The 14,259-nt window shown below is 42.8% G+C and overlaps 1 protein-coding gene across 2 annotated transcripts in view; it reads right to left on the reverse strand.

Annotated features, from left to right (window-relative positions):
- gabbr1b (gamma-aminobutyric acid (GABA) B receptor, 1b) overlaps window positions 1-14,259 on the reverse strand; it is a 120,361-nt gene that overhangs the window by 33,635 nt on the left and 72,467 nt on the right. For both annotated transcript variants that reach the window (XM_084130073.1, XM_084130074.1), the window contains one exon: window positions 9,793-9,856. In XM_084130073.1, coding sequence (XP_083986199.1) covers window positions 9,793-9,856 — 64 coding nt within the window. The remainder of the gene's footprint in view (window positions 1-9,792; window positions 9,857-14,259) is intronic.

Genomic DNA, 14,259 nt, shown 5'->3' on the forward strand with positions numbered 1-14,259 from the left:
GTCAAACTCTGTAGAGCATGTAATCTTTAATACATTAAAATGACCAAGCATTAAATTAACTATTTAATTGCGTTAACTATATTGGGAAGATTTTATAAAAGCTAGGTTGACTACAATAGCCTAAAATAGTTATTTAGCTGTTGATTAACATTAACTAGTCTACACTGGTGAATTAAAACAAAAAAGGAAGCCATTCAGATGTGTAAAATGTAATATATTTTGAAACATTCGCAAAAAGACCAGGAATATGTAATGCAAAAGTAAACAGGGAAAAATCTGATTTCACATTGGCTTTAAGAGATGAAGGAAAGGAGGAGAAAACAGATAAAATGAAAGTCTGAGAGGGAGGAACAAAGGAAAGAGAAATGTCACTACACATTGCAGTAAATCAATACTGTGAGGCTGAATCAGATTTTGGGCAGGCCTTTAGAGACCAAACAACACTTGGATTAGACAAAGAGACTGAAAACAGATCTATCATCAATCCTTATTTTCCAGCAGGCGTATCAGCTGAGCTTTAAATGAGAATGCACAACAGGGTTGCTCTCCCCTAAAATCAGCTTTATAGAGAGCGATGTAATTGCATACCACCGTATCAGCAGTGCTTTAGTGAGAACCGTAAAACTTCTATTACGTTCTCTCCCTCTTGCAACATTTCTCCATTTTCTTTCATGCACGCCCTTCCTCTCCTTCTCAAACGCACACTGGCAGGCAACAGAGATCTGTGCAGGGCTATGCAGCTCTGGGCCTTCATCCCCCAAACACAACGAGAAATTAGCTTAAGTGAGAACTATTATAATTATCAGGTGATCATTAAGCATAATTACTCCAGGCAGCTTGGGCTCCCCCCTGGGAGACTTGAAAAAGAGGGAAAGAAGACAGAGGAAGAAAGAAATGCTCTGGAAGCGCTTTATGATACAGGCATGAGAATGAACGCCTAAAAGACTAATTTCCACAGTTTATAGTATCCTCTTAGCTTGCTTTTGTCTCTGCCTGTAGATCTTCCAGCTGTTTCATTTTGAAACCAACTTTAAAGGACTCAACGTTCTCAACACTAATACAAGTAAAGTGAAGTGACATGACGTGAAGGCAACCCATACTCAGAATTTGTCCTCTGCATTTAACCCATCCAAGTTAGTGCACAGACATTAGGAGTAATGAGTAGCGAACACACACACACAGGGCCATGACCTTCGGGTTACAAGTCTGACTCTCTAACCATTAAGCCCAATTTATACTTCTGCGTTGAACTCACGCCGTAGCTACGTCGTAGGCTGTGTGTAGCGGACGTACCTTTCGGCGTCCCCTGACGTGCACCTCTCCAAAAATGTAACAACGCGTTAATTCTACGCGGACCGCAAGCGCTTTGATTGATCTGCTAGAACCCCTCCCTCGGGTTTCACATGCTCCCTCTGCATGTGTAATTGCGCGTCAATGCGGACAACAACGCAGAAGTATAAATGAAAACCAACGCTTCATATGTGGCAAACAACTAAAGCAACAACAGAACAACAACCTGGCAACAACCTGAACAACCTGAAGGTAGCTTTCACATTGGCTTGGCAATGTCTTAGCCACTGCCTAGCAACACCAATTTATGCATGGGCAAGCATCATTCATATTTTTGTTGGCTTTTTTATTTGGGACAGTATATCACCTAGCAATGCCCTAGCAACCACCTTGCAACACCTTAGCAACAGCATAACAATGCCCTGACAACCACCCACATCAACCTAAAATTGGCAGAAAATAACCACCTAGAAATGTCCAAGCAACGCCTTAGCAACAGCACAACAATGCCCAAGCAACTTCCTACAGTAACCTAGCACTGTGGAGGTAACATTTGCATGGGTAAGCATCACTCAGAATTTTGGTTGACTCTTTTGACTTGGACCAGTAAACAACAACCTAGCAACAATTTAGCAACATCACAACAACGCCCTTCCAACCCCCTTTTTCATGGGCAAGCTTCAGTCACATTTTGGTGAGATTTTTTTTATTTGGTCCAGGAAGTAACAACCTAGAAACCACACAAAACACCCTAGCAACCGTACAGCAAGCAGTTGCACTTCAACAGGAGCAACCAAGAACACTGTAGTAGAGTGGCAGGGTTCTGGAGTTCTGGAGGGGCAACCACTCTAGTCTAGACACTAAACACTAAAGTCTAGTTCTATTTTTTACTGTGTCAAACAAAGAGGGATTGACGTAGGATCTGGGCACCGGCAGAGGCACAAAGCGATGTGACAAATTGAACAGGGGAATACAGGCACACTGATCAAAAAGACAGCTTCTGAAATGACGCCAATAAAAAGATCGAAAACAAAACGACAGGAGAGAGAAAAGGATCCAATCTACGTGAGATAGCAGAGGTTGCAGTCACAATGCACTTGTCACTCGAAGAGGTTAACAAGCAAATGAAAAGGAGAGATACCTCTCTGTGTGTGAAGTTCAAATGGAATATTTAAGTCTGGAAATACGTCTGTATGGAACATGTGGCTTTGATTGGTATCCCAGATGCTGGTTATATAAACATTTCTTTCCAAAAGACAGTATTGAAAATGACCAGTCATTCTTACAATGCTTGCCTTGTTAGACTTCCAATCCCACAACACTGATCTCTTCAAAGAAGCTCTAAATATCTGTGAGTAAGGCCTTGGATTCTTGTTAACCTGCCTGACCTTTGCCAGACTAGGCCAAATGACCTATCTGGCCAAACGGCCATATTCATGAAGAGTTGTAGTAGCTTCAAACCTCTTTTTATTTAGCAATAATGGAGTTCACTGAGCTCCTGTGAACCTTTAATACCATCAGTTTTTTACACTGGCATCCACATTTATACATCGACACAACACTATATCAGAGGTTTATGGAGAGATGTTTGAACCCAGTGCAGACTGTGCTCTGTCATGTAGTGAACTCTAGGACTTTATATAGTCAATGTCCATAGGAAGCTATGTTTGTGACAGTCAATCACAGGTAGCGTTTCATGTATGAGGGTACCACCTAAGGAAACTGGTTTCATACAGTCACCATAATGCCATTTAATGACTACAGTGCTTATGTCTCAGTAGAAAATCATACGTTGCCATTTATAAATTAATTTACTTCTTTATTTCTAATTTACTCAATTAATTTACTTATTTTAACAGTACCATCAGACCTGCACACACAGGATTGTGGTAAATTGCATGGTGAAAAATGCTGCCTACACAGAGGTAAGAAGCCAGCCATGCACTTCTGAATCCAATTTTTGCATAACATCCTGTCTAGTAACATGCTTTCATCTGGTTGACTTTTGAAGGCAGAATAGATGTATTCCTTCTTTAATATCCCATTATTCTGTGCATGAGGTTTAGCAGTTTAGCAGGAAAGAATAAAAACATTTTTTTTAAAAAGAGATTATTATTAACTAAAATTATTTATAAATGCTCATTTTTTTACCATATGACCAAATTTCTACTAACAAATAAGCATTTTAGAGATTAAATATTTTCTTGGTTATGTTTAAAACTCACTAGATCAGAAGTTCACAACCGGGGCCCACTGTATTAGAGATGGTGTGGATTTAGTGTCTGTTGAGTGTACTGTGCTTTGGCTTTTTTTTTAGACCTGGGACAATCTATGTATATATGTGTATAATAGTTATAGTTAAATGGTAAGAGGAAATTATATTATGTAGGGGGCCTTCAAATACTGTGTTGGAAAATGGGGGGCCTTCGAGTCAAAAGGGTTGAGAACCACAGTTCTAGATCCTTAGTGTAACGAGGAGTCAGCGGAGTGAGAATCCATCTGCAGCTTTATTTTGGTCAGAGTCAAACAATACCGGGTCGAGACACAGCAGGGGCAATGGAGAAGGCAATACAGAATCGTAAACAGGGACAGGCTTAGGTCGAACTGGTATTCTTGGAACCAGGTCTGTAGGTGACAATGAAATTGAAACGAGTAAAAAACATGGCCCATCTCGCTTGATGAGGATTTAGCCGTTTTGCTGAACGTAGATATTCTAGGTTCTTATGGTCAGTGATTACTGTAAATGGATGCTTTGCTCCCTCTAACCAGTGGGCGCCATTCTTCTAAGGTGGCTTTCATGGCCAAGAGCTCACGGTTGCCGACATCATAGTTTCTCTCTGCAGAGGAAAGTTTTCAAAAGAAGAAGGTGCATGGAAACATTTTTGCTGGGGACCCATGGCACTGAGAGAGTGTAGCCCCTATGCCTGTGTTGGAAGCATCCACCTCCACGATAAAGGGAAGATCTGGGTCAGGATGATAGAGAATGGGAGCAGAGGTGAAGCAAGTCTTGAAATCCTTGAATGCCTGTCGAGCGTCATGTGACCACAGGAGGCGCAAAGTGGAGCGTTTGGTCATGGCGGATAGTGGAGCAGCGACCGTGCTGAAGTCTCTTATGAATCTTAAAAATAATTTAATACATGAGGAGGAATAATTTAGCTGCACACATGCACTCACCGCTTTGGAGTTAGATGAATTGGGGTGAATGTGACATGACGTCTTCAGGTGTCCGGCTTGGCCGCAGTACATGCACAGATGATGTTGAATTCGTCGTTCCCATTATTCAGGGGTTAAATGAGTGTAACCAAGCTGCATCGGTTCTGTAGGTGGTGCTTGCGTGTCGGCGAACATGGTGCGAGCAGGACGACGTGAGCAAATTAAATTGTCAATCTGAATTGTTAGTTCAACGAACTCATTCAGCGATCTTCCCTCATCGCGACACACTAGCTCTGCTTGGAGTTCCATATTTAATCCCTTCCTGAACAGCAGTTTTAGAGTATTTTCCACCGAGTTAGTTTGTGCCACGAGAGTACGAAATAACAAGGCATATTCCACCGCCGTTCTCCTCCCCTGACATAGAGCGAGAAACTGATCACCAGCACTCTTACCTCTGAAGCGCTGAAGAAATATATTGAAGGAAGGGTTAGCTGTTCCGTCATCTCTCCACAAAGTGGTGGCCCAGTCTAAAGCCCTTCCGGTTAGCAACGAACAGACGAAAGATATCCTGCTCGAATCCGTAGGATACAAGGTAGGTTACTGGTTTACAAACAGAGAGCATTGTAAAAGGAATCCCTTGCATTTCGCAAGGTCGCCATCAAATTTTTTGGGGAATGCTAGATGTGGGTTCACGCTGGTGGGAGGACTGGGCATGCAGTCAGCGGGAGAAGGCGCCGGAGCCGCTGTGGCCTCTGTAGGCGTAACGCGTATGCCTTGTAGTGTTTGGACGAGTTCTCCAGTCAGGGGGGATAGGCGATTGAGCTGATGCTGATGCATCGCGAGATGGTGGGCTTGTGCTAACAGTTAGGAGGACAACTGCATGATAGCTGCTGGATCGCTGAGAGGCGAAGTCTTCTGTAACGAGGAGTCAGCGGAGTGAGAATCCACCTGCAGCTTTATTTTGGTCAGAATCAAACAATCCCGGGTTGAGACACAGCAGGGGCAATGGAGAAGGCAATACAGAATCGTAAACAGGGACAGGCTTAGGTCAAGGCAGGCAGAAAAAATACACAGTTCAAAAGGACAGACAATCACAATCCAATAGACAAGTGATGATCGAGCCGGGCAGCAGAGAATCAAACAATAGGAAACAGTCCAAGATCAAACACAGAATAACAGTCCACAGTAGAAACGCTAAGAATTGACAACCTTAGCAAATCAAGACTTCGCAATAATGGTGTGTGTGTGGTGTGAACTGCAGGTTTGTGCGCAATCAGTCCCAGGTCTGAGGGCCTATGGGAATTGTAGTCCGAATAGCAACAGTCAGTATTCTGGTGAGAGCTCCCTCTGGTCATTTGGAGGAAGCAGAGAGGAAGCCTCACCTGTAACACTTAGACATGACGTCATGTTAAAATTGCTTTGATAAAAAGACCCTCGTAGCAACTGTAAAGTGTGCTGGTGGAAGCTTTTTTGGTTTTGGGTTACTTTCTGCCTTAGGGCCTGTCAGCTTGGCATCACAGGGTAAACCATGAATCCCACATTGTACCAGAGGACTAGACCATGTGGGACCATCTGTCAAAATGCAAAAGCTGAAATGTAGACATGTACAAAGCAGATCTTGCAATAAAATGACTCAAACCCCCTCAAGCAAAACCACAAAAATAGTAAAAAAAAAAATGAAATTTTGGGATATCGATTGGAAAAGCGAAATCCAAGACCTCATATTAAGTGGTGAGGGACTTGAAACAGAATGTACAAGCAAAAAACACACAGTCAAAGGCTCTGCATGGAATATAAAGCAACCATTGTTAATGTAAGACACATATACACCTTAAACACCTACAACAAGTGACTTCTGCCATAAGTAACTCTTGCTTCTTTTTGAATCCTAACTTTTGTTCAGGGTGAACTAAGTGTGCATTTATCCTCTTTGAAAAGTTTTACACCTAAAGAAATGAATGTCTTTATTGAAAAATATGTTAAAAATTATAGACTCATATGAGATGAAGAATTATCCAGTCATAAAAGTGACCTAGAAAAGATTTAAAGAGTGGTGCCATGTTAAGATCAAATTAACAGCAGATAACTACAGTTGTGGTCAGAATTAATGGCACCCCTGGTAAATATGATCAAAAATGGCTGTAAAAAATAAATATGCATTGTTTATCCTTTTGATCTTTCATTCCAAAAATTTGCAAAAATCTACCCTTTCATTGAAGTAAAATAATTGAATGTGGGGGGGAAATCACATTATGAAATAAATGTTTTTCTCCAAAACACGTTGGCCACAATTATTGGCACCCTAAGTATATGAGTAAAACCACAGAATATAGTTCTGATGTGGATCAAAAGATTGTTGAGCATCACAAAATAGAAAGTGACTGTAAGAAAATAGCTAAAGAATTGAAAATCCCCATTTTGACCATCAGGGCAATAATTAAGAAGTTCCAATCAACTAAGATGTTACGGATCTGTCAGGAAGAGGACGTGTGTCTATATTGTCTTAATGTACGGTGAGGAGGAAAGTTTGAGTGGCCAAAGACTCTCCAAGGATCACAGATGGAGAATTGCAGAGATTAGTTGAGTCTTGGGGTCAGAAGCCTACCCAAAAAAAAAAAAAAAAAAAATCAAACAACCCCTAGATCCCCACATGTTGTTTGTTAGGGTTTCAAGAAAAATCCTTCTTGCTCATCCAAAAAGAAACTCCAGCAAATTCAGTTGTCAGACACGACTGGATCTTTAAACGGCACAGGGTTCTGTGGTCAGATGAAATCTGATTCTACCCCATGTGTACAATTTAATATTTTTCTGCTGGGGGTCCTGGACATCTTGTTCAGATACATAGCATCGTGGATTCTATAAAATATCAACAGATAAAAAATCTCTTCTGCTAGAAATCTTATAATGGGCTGTGGTTGGATCTTCCATCAGGACAATGATCCAAAACAAACTAAAATAATCAACACAAAAATGTGTCAATGAGCACAAAATGAAGCTTCTGCCATGGCTGTCCCAGTTCCCTGACCTGAACCCTATAGAAAATGACAGGGTTGAACTGAAGAGGAGAAGCACCAACATGGAGTTGGGAATCTGCAGGATCTGGAGAGATTCTGTATGGAGGAATGTTCTCTGATCTCTTGTTAGGTGTTCTCCAAACTCATCAGGCATTATAGGATAAAACTCAGAGCTGTTGTCTTGGCAAAAGGAGATTGCAAAAAGTATTTATTAAAAGGGTGCCAAAATTTGTGGCCAACGTGTTTTGGAGAAAAACATTAATTTCATAATGTGATTTCCCCCGCACTTTCAATTCTTTTACTTCAATGAAAGATTAGATTTTTGCACATTTTTGAATGAAAGATCAAAAGGATAAACAATGCAGATTTATTTTTTACAGCCATTTTTGATTAAATTTACCAGTGGTGCCATTAATTCTGACCACAACTGTACTTACTATATTCAAGTTCACAGCATCATTGAACATTTTCAAAGGCCAAATGATGAGTGACAATTACACCCATAATGGCATCGGAAACTGAAACTTTTCACTTTTGCATGACACTGCATCTGGTGTCTGTATAAAGTCAAAGACCAATATTGTATCAGCAAGTGAAAAGTAAAAGAATAAATTAAGAATTACCATTAAGAATAAATATCCAAATATGTAAAAAAATAAAAATAAAATTCAAACCTTAGTCCCAAAAATGGCAGTCGTGGCCTTATGGTTGGATAGTCGGACGTTCGATTCTCATTACTAGCAGGAAATGACTGAGGTGCCCTTGAGCAAGGCACCTAAGCGCCAATTGACCTATCGCTAAGCCCTGCCCCCCTTAGTTACTGTGAACTCGGACAAACAAACGGAGTTACCAACTGTCTTACAATGACAGCTGTCAGTGTGAAAACCTTGTCCCAAGATGTTTTTGAGCAATTTTGGACACAGAAGGACCACCTCTTGTCGAGGAGCATTCATGTAGGACTTAAATATGCCATCGAGGGATATATAAAATATTTTTAAATAAACATGGTGGGTAACTAGATTAATTGGGAAGCAAGGGTTTACAGATCACAATGCAAGTGGGAGAAGCCTCATGTTACGGTCGTCACGATCGCAGATGAACAACACCCATGTACCGCAGGGTGAGATTAAATTAATTTACATTTAACTAGTTTAATATGGAGAGGCACTGAATTGTAGACCTTCATTTATGTGTTTTTGACCTACACTGTACAGTTAACGTTAGCTATTTATGTTTGTACGTTAGCATGGACTCACTGATTTTAATTGTAACTTAATGAGAGTATGACAACCAGAAAATGAACGTTTTCGTCTTTATTGGGATTGGGGTTGAATCCTTATAGAACTAGGGTACTGCGCACACATCAGTGATAAATTAACCGGGCTTCAGTCGCAGATAATTGGTCCGTTCACGCAAATATTACCTTTTGAAACGCGCTGGTAAAGCTGATTCAAAACATGAATACCCATGCCCATCCTCTCGGGATACCGGGAATCAGTGTTACAAGTACCCCAGGCACAATTTTTTTTACCATTTTTGTAGCATAAACACCATCAAAATGATGAAAGCATCGGATCTTCCAATGTTTCTCTATGGCACTGAAAGCTACTCAACTGCCATTGGCTCATCTGCGTTCGAGGGGAGGGGCTTACTGATAGGTCAATTGCTCCCCGGGCACCACAGCAAAATGGCTGCCCACTGCTCCGTGTGTGTGTCACAGTTTTCAGTGTGTGTGTTCACTACTTACTACTCCTAATGTGTTTGCACTAACTTGGATGGGTTAAATGCAGAGGACAAATTTCGAGTATGGGTTGCCATAATTTGCCTTCACGTCACTTCACTTCAAATTGATTGATCTCAAATGTAAAAACTGACAAAAAGTAATGGGTTTAAAAAAATGTTTTAGCTTGGATACGAGAACAGCTTCTTCTGAACCACCATGTCTACTGAAATATTCAGTGAATTTTATTAAGTTTTCATGCACATGTAATTTTTGTCTCTTTAATCATTTTTTGAGTGTGCATGAGAGCTGAGAAAAAAAAGATAGTGAGCTAAAAACATCTCAAGCTTCTGGTTCTCTGGCTTTGGCAAAATGATTACAGCTCTGGAGTGTTTGAACCCAGGAAAAACAGTGTTTTACCTGGCACCTGTGCTACTCTCCAAATGGAGCGAGAACACTGATCACAGAGTCGTTCATCATTTCAGAATTGAGCAGAAGCAACCATGCATACGGACTACATCTGCTGTCCACACTCACTCTAAGTTACCCTTTTTTATCTGTACCTTACAGTTTTCAAGGGAAAGTAAATCATAAAATGACTTTTATTTTGCTCACCTTGCAGTTGCTCAATGAGGGTCCATGCCATTCTGGAGCCCTGGGCGTCAAACACCACATGACCCTGAGAGAGAACGAAAAAATTTGTATAGCTCTGTGTATACTTCTCTCTTAAATTGAGTTTGTTAGCATCAGTGTTATTTTAGTATTATTTATATGCTATTATGGTATTTTTTAATATATTAAATTAGCTTTTATTTTTGTATTTTCAGTTTTCATTTCATTTTTACTTTAACCCTGTAAAACCTGACATATGAAATAATAGTCATAAAATAATAGTCATCTTTTTTAAACGTTTACTGAACCTTTAGACAAAATATAAAGAAAATCTAAGAAAGAAAAAAACATTTTGCATGTGTTTTTTGTGTGTTCAGTATCATATTTGATATTGTATCATATATTTGATTCATGCTTTTATGGCTCATACAGTATGATATAGGGGAATATGGAGCTTATATTTGAGGAGAAAAAATGGCCAAACTGAGCAAAAATACAATTTGGTGCAATTTTGGTACTGTATTTATACAGTTTGACCAAAAATTAAGATGAAAGGTGGTAATGTAAATCAGTGAGATCTCTATAACAGTATAGAATACTACTCACATAAAATCATATAAACGTCTCAGTTACATATGATAACCCTCGTTCCCTGAAGGAGGGAACAGAGACGTACGTCGTGACCGACCGATAGGAATCTCGCAAGAGGCCAATCTACTTCGAGTGAAACTAAACAAGCCAATGCACTGGCGTGCAATCATTTGCATCAGCTGTTCAGCCACGCAGTGCGGGTATATAATGAGCAGCAGGTGTGAATGCACTTCAGTTTTTTGCTGAGGAGCCACGCCTGATAAGCTGACCGCCCCGGCAGGCAACAGCAGATGTGGCGACGGGACGTACGTCTCTGTTCCCTCCTTCAAGGAACGAGGGTTACCATATGTAACCAAGACATTCCCTTATCAGTCGGTCACTCTCGGCGTACGTCGTGATTGACGGATAGGAATCCCTACCAAAGCGCCACAGCTGCTGCACCCCATCCAGCGCCTTGTGTAAGCCTCTACCCCTTCTTGCCTGGAAGGACGATAGGAGAGGGCTTACACAGAGTGTATCTGTCACTATTTTTCCGTGATAACCCATACAGTGAGATTATTGGATAACACTGGGAAAGAGTGCTCTTTCTATGGGAAGGGGAACGCTGCGGAAGCCACATTCTTTGAAGGACTTATGTGGAAAAATACATATGGACTAGCCCGAAGGTTGTACTGCATATGAATATTGGGTGACTTAGCCCAAGGGAAAGACACAGGCTTCGATTAGGAGCAGTTGTGGAAGGATACACATATGGGATCCCCGTAGGGTCACACATATGGAACCCAGCCTAAACCCGGTTCTCAAAGATTCAACGGATAAAGGCCTGGCACCGGACGCCCTGCCATGTCCGGGCTAAGGGTGTTGGAGGACTCACAGGTTTTTCACTCTGAAAAAATAAGGAGCACAGTAGGGTGCAGCAAGCCAACAGAGCCGGGCCTCTCAGTGCTTCTACCTGTTTAGGATGAGAACACGGGAGGAGACTGGCTCTACACGTAGGCTATAAAATCTAGCGAACGTCGCCCAGCCCACAGCTCTACAGATATCTGTTAGCGAGGAGCCACGTGTCAGCACCCAGGAGTGTGCCAGGGTTTAACCGTCACGCCCCCCTAAGGAACCTGACGACCAGGTCGTGCTTTCCAACTGATTTGCCATCTATGTGATCGAGATATGCTGAAATAGTGGCAGCATGTACTTTGAGGGTGGAGGGAGGCAGCCTTCGCTCCAACCCTTGCAGCAAGTAGGAAAGCACGGACCCTATCGAATATCTTCGGGGGTCCTCTCGGCGAGAAGTACACCACTCGACGAACAGGTTCCACTTCAAGGCATACGCACGTCTCGTAGACGGCGCTTGCGCAGAAGTGATGGTGTTCAGTACCTCTGCGGGTAAGTCACCTAGAACCTCCGCGCCCCGTCCAGGGACCAGACATGGAGTTTCCAGAGGTCTGGACACGGGTGCCATAGGGTGTCCCGTCTCTGAGTCAGAAGGTCCTTCCTCAGAGGAATGGGCCATGGAGGGACTGTCACGAGGAGCATGAGTTCTGGGAACCAGGTCCGGGTGGGCCAATAGGGAGCCACCAGAAGGACCTGCTCCTCGTCCTCCCTGACTTTGCACAGTGTCTGCGCAAGTAGGCTCACTGGGGGAAACACATATTTGCAGAGGCCCCGGGCCAGCTGTGTGCCAGTGCATCCGTGCCGAGTGTTCCCTCGGTCAGGGAGTAAAACAGCTGGCAGTGGGAGGTCTCTGAGGAGGCAAACAGGTCTACCTGAGTCGCCATTCTCCCGGGAGCACAGCTCGTGATAGCTCGTCGGCCACACGGTTGAGCACACTGGGGACATACATGGCTCGAAGCAACCTCAGATGCTTCTGACTCCAGAGGAGTAGATGGCGGGTGAGTTGCGACATGCGACGGGAGCGTAGACCACCTTGTTGGTTGATGTACGCAATGGTCGTAGTGTTGTCTGTACGGACCAGCACGTCTCTGCCCTGTAGCGGCCTCTTTAAGCGGCTCAGAGCAAGACGTACTGCTAGCAACTTGAGGCAGTTGATGTGCCAATGCAGTTGGGGGCCCATCCAAGCACCTGACACTGCATGCCCATTGTGCGTGGCACCCCAGCCAGTGGCAGAGGCATCTGTGAACACCACAGCATGCCTGGACACCTGTTCCAAGGGGTCTGACCACGGGCTGAAGGTCTGGCGGCATGCCGGTGTGATTGTCACCTGGTGAGTGCCGTGATACCACGCCCATCTCGGGACTCGGCCGTGAAGCCAGCGCTTAAGTGGTCTCATATGGAGCAGCCCGAGCGGAGTTACCACTGCTGCTGCTGCCATATGCCCCAGGAGCCTCTGAAAGAATTTCAGTGGGATCGCCATCCTGCCCTTGAACATGTTCAAGTAGTTCAGCACCGACTGAGCACGTTGCTCTGTGAGGCGCGCTGTCTGTGCGACCGAATCCAACTCCATACTGAGAAAAGAGATCCTTTGCATGGGGGCGAGTTTGCTCTTTTCCCAGTTGACCTGAGGACCCAACTGGCTGAGGTGCCTGAGCACGAGGTCTCTGTGTTCGCATAACTGATCTCGAGTGTGTGCTAAAATGACCAAGTCGTCGAGATAGTTGAGGATGCAAACGCTCTGTTCTCTCATGGGAACAAGGGCCCCCTCCGTGACTTTCGTGAAGACACGGGGAGACAGGGACAGCCCGAAGGGCAGGACCTTGTACTGATATGCTTGACCCTCGAACGCACAGCGCAGAAACAGCCTGTGTCGAGGAAGAATCGAAACATGAAAGTACGCGTCCTTCAGGTCGATCGCTGCAAACCAATCTTGGGGATGGATGCATTCGAAAATGCGTTTCTGCGTGAGCATTTTGAACGGTAGTTTGTGGTGGCTCCAATTCAAAACTTGCAGGTCCAAGATCGGTCGTAACCCACCACCTTTCTTGGGTACAATGAAGTAGGGACTGTTGTGCCCTGACCTCATATCGGCTGGAGGGACAACAAAAACAAAAAGGAAAGAAAGAGAGAGAAAAAAGAGCTGCTGTGCTGTGTCACCCGCACCAGTGTGGAGAGGTCCGAAAAAGAAAGCTTACTCAGGTTACACAATCTTCTTCTGAAGGGTTGTAGAGAGCATCGAAGTGCTTGGCTCCGAAGCAAAAGACTGAAGTGCAATCGCACCTGCTGCTCATTATATACCCACGCCGCGTGGCTGAACAGCTGATGCAAATGATTGCACGCCAATGTGCATTGGCTCGTTTAGTTTTAACTCTAAGTAGATTGGCCTCTCTAGCGAGATTCCTATCCGTCGGTCACGGCGTACGTAGAGAGTGACCGACTGATAAGGGAACATCAGTTGTCACTCTATATCCCCCAATGATATGTAATATAAGAATATAAAATAATATTGAAATGCTTAGTTTTATGATCAAAGCTCTGTAGTTTTATAATGGGGGTGGGGGTGGGCATATTATTTAATGCAATACAATGATGTTTGAGAGATGTACTTTAAACTTTCCTCAAAAGCATGTTGTATAATATTTGATATAGTATTCCTACGGTTATTTCATAAAAATCAATAAAGATTTCACAGCAAAAAGACATGTCTACAACAACCTAAGCATAATACTAAAAGGCCTTTTACTTGCTAAAAAAGTCATAAGATCACAATTCATGTAGTAGATTGTGGTCAACAGTTTTAATCTTGTTGATCATTTAGAGGCCACAGAAATGGGCATATCAAATGTGATACAGTATTTATAGGGTTAAGTTTTAGTACTTTTTTTAAGCTTAAGTTCTTCATCTTCTTAAGGTCTTTATTTTATGTCTGCTTTATTTTAATTTATTATTATTCGTTATTTTTTTATTAACAATAACAACATTGGTTAG

The sequence above is a fragment of the Abramis brama genome (assembly GCF_963993115.1).
Source record: "Abramis brama genome assembly, chromosome: 12".
Classification (NCBI taxonomy): Eukaryota; Metazoa; Chordata; class Actinopteri; order Cypriniformes; family Leuciscidae; genus Abramis; species Abramis brama.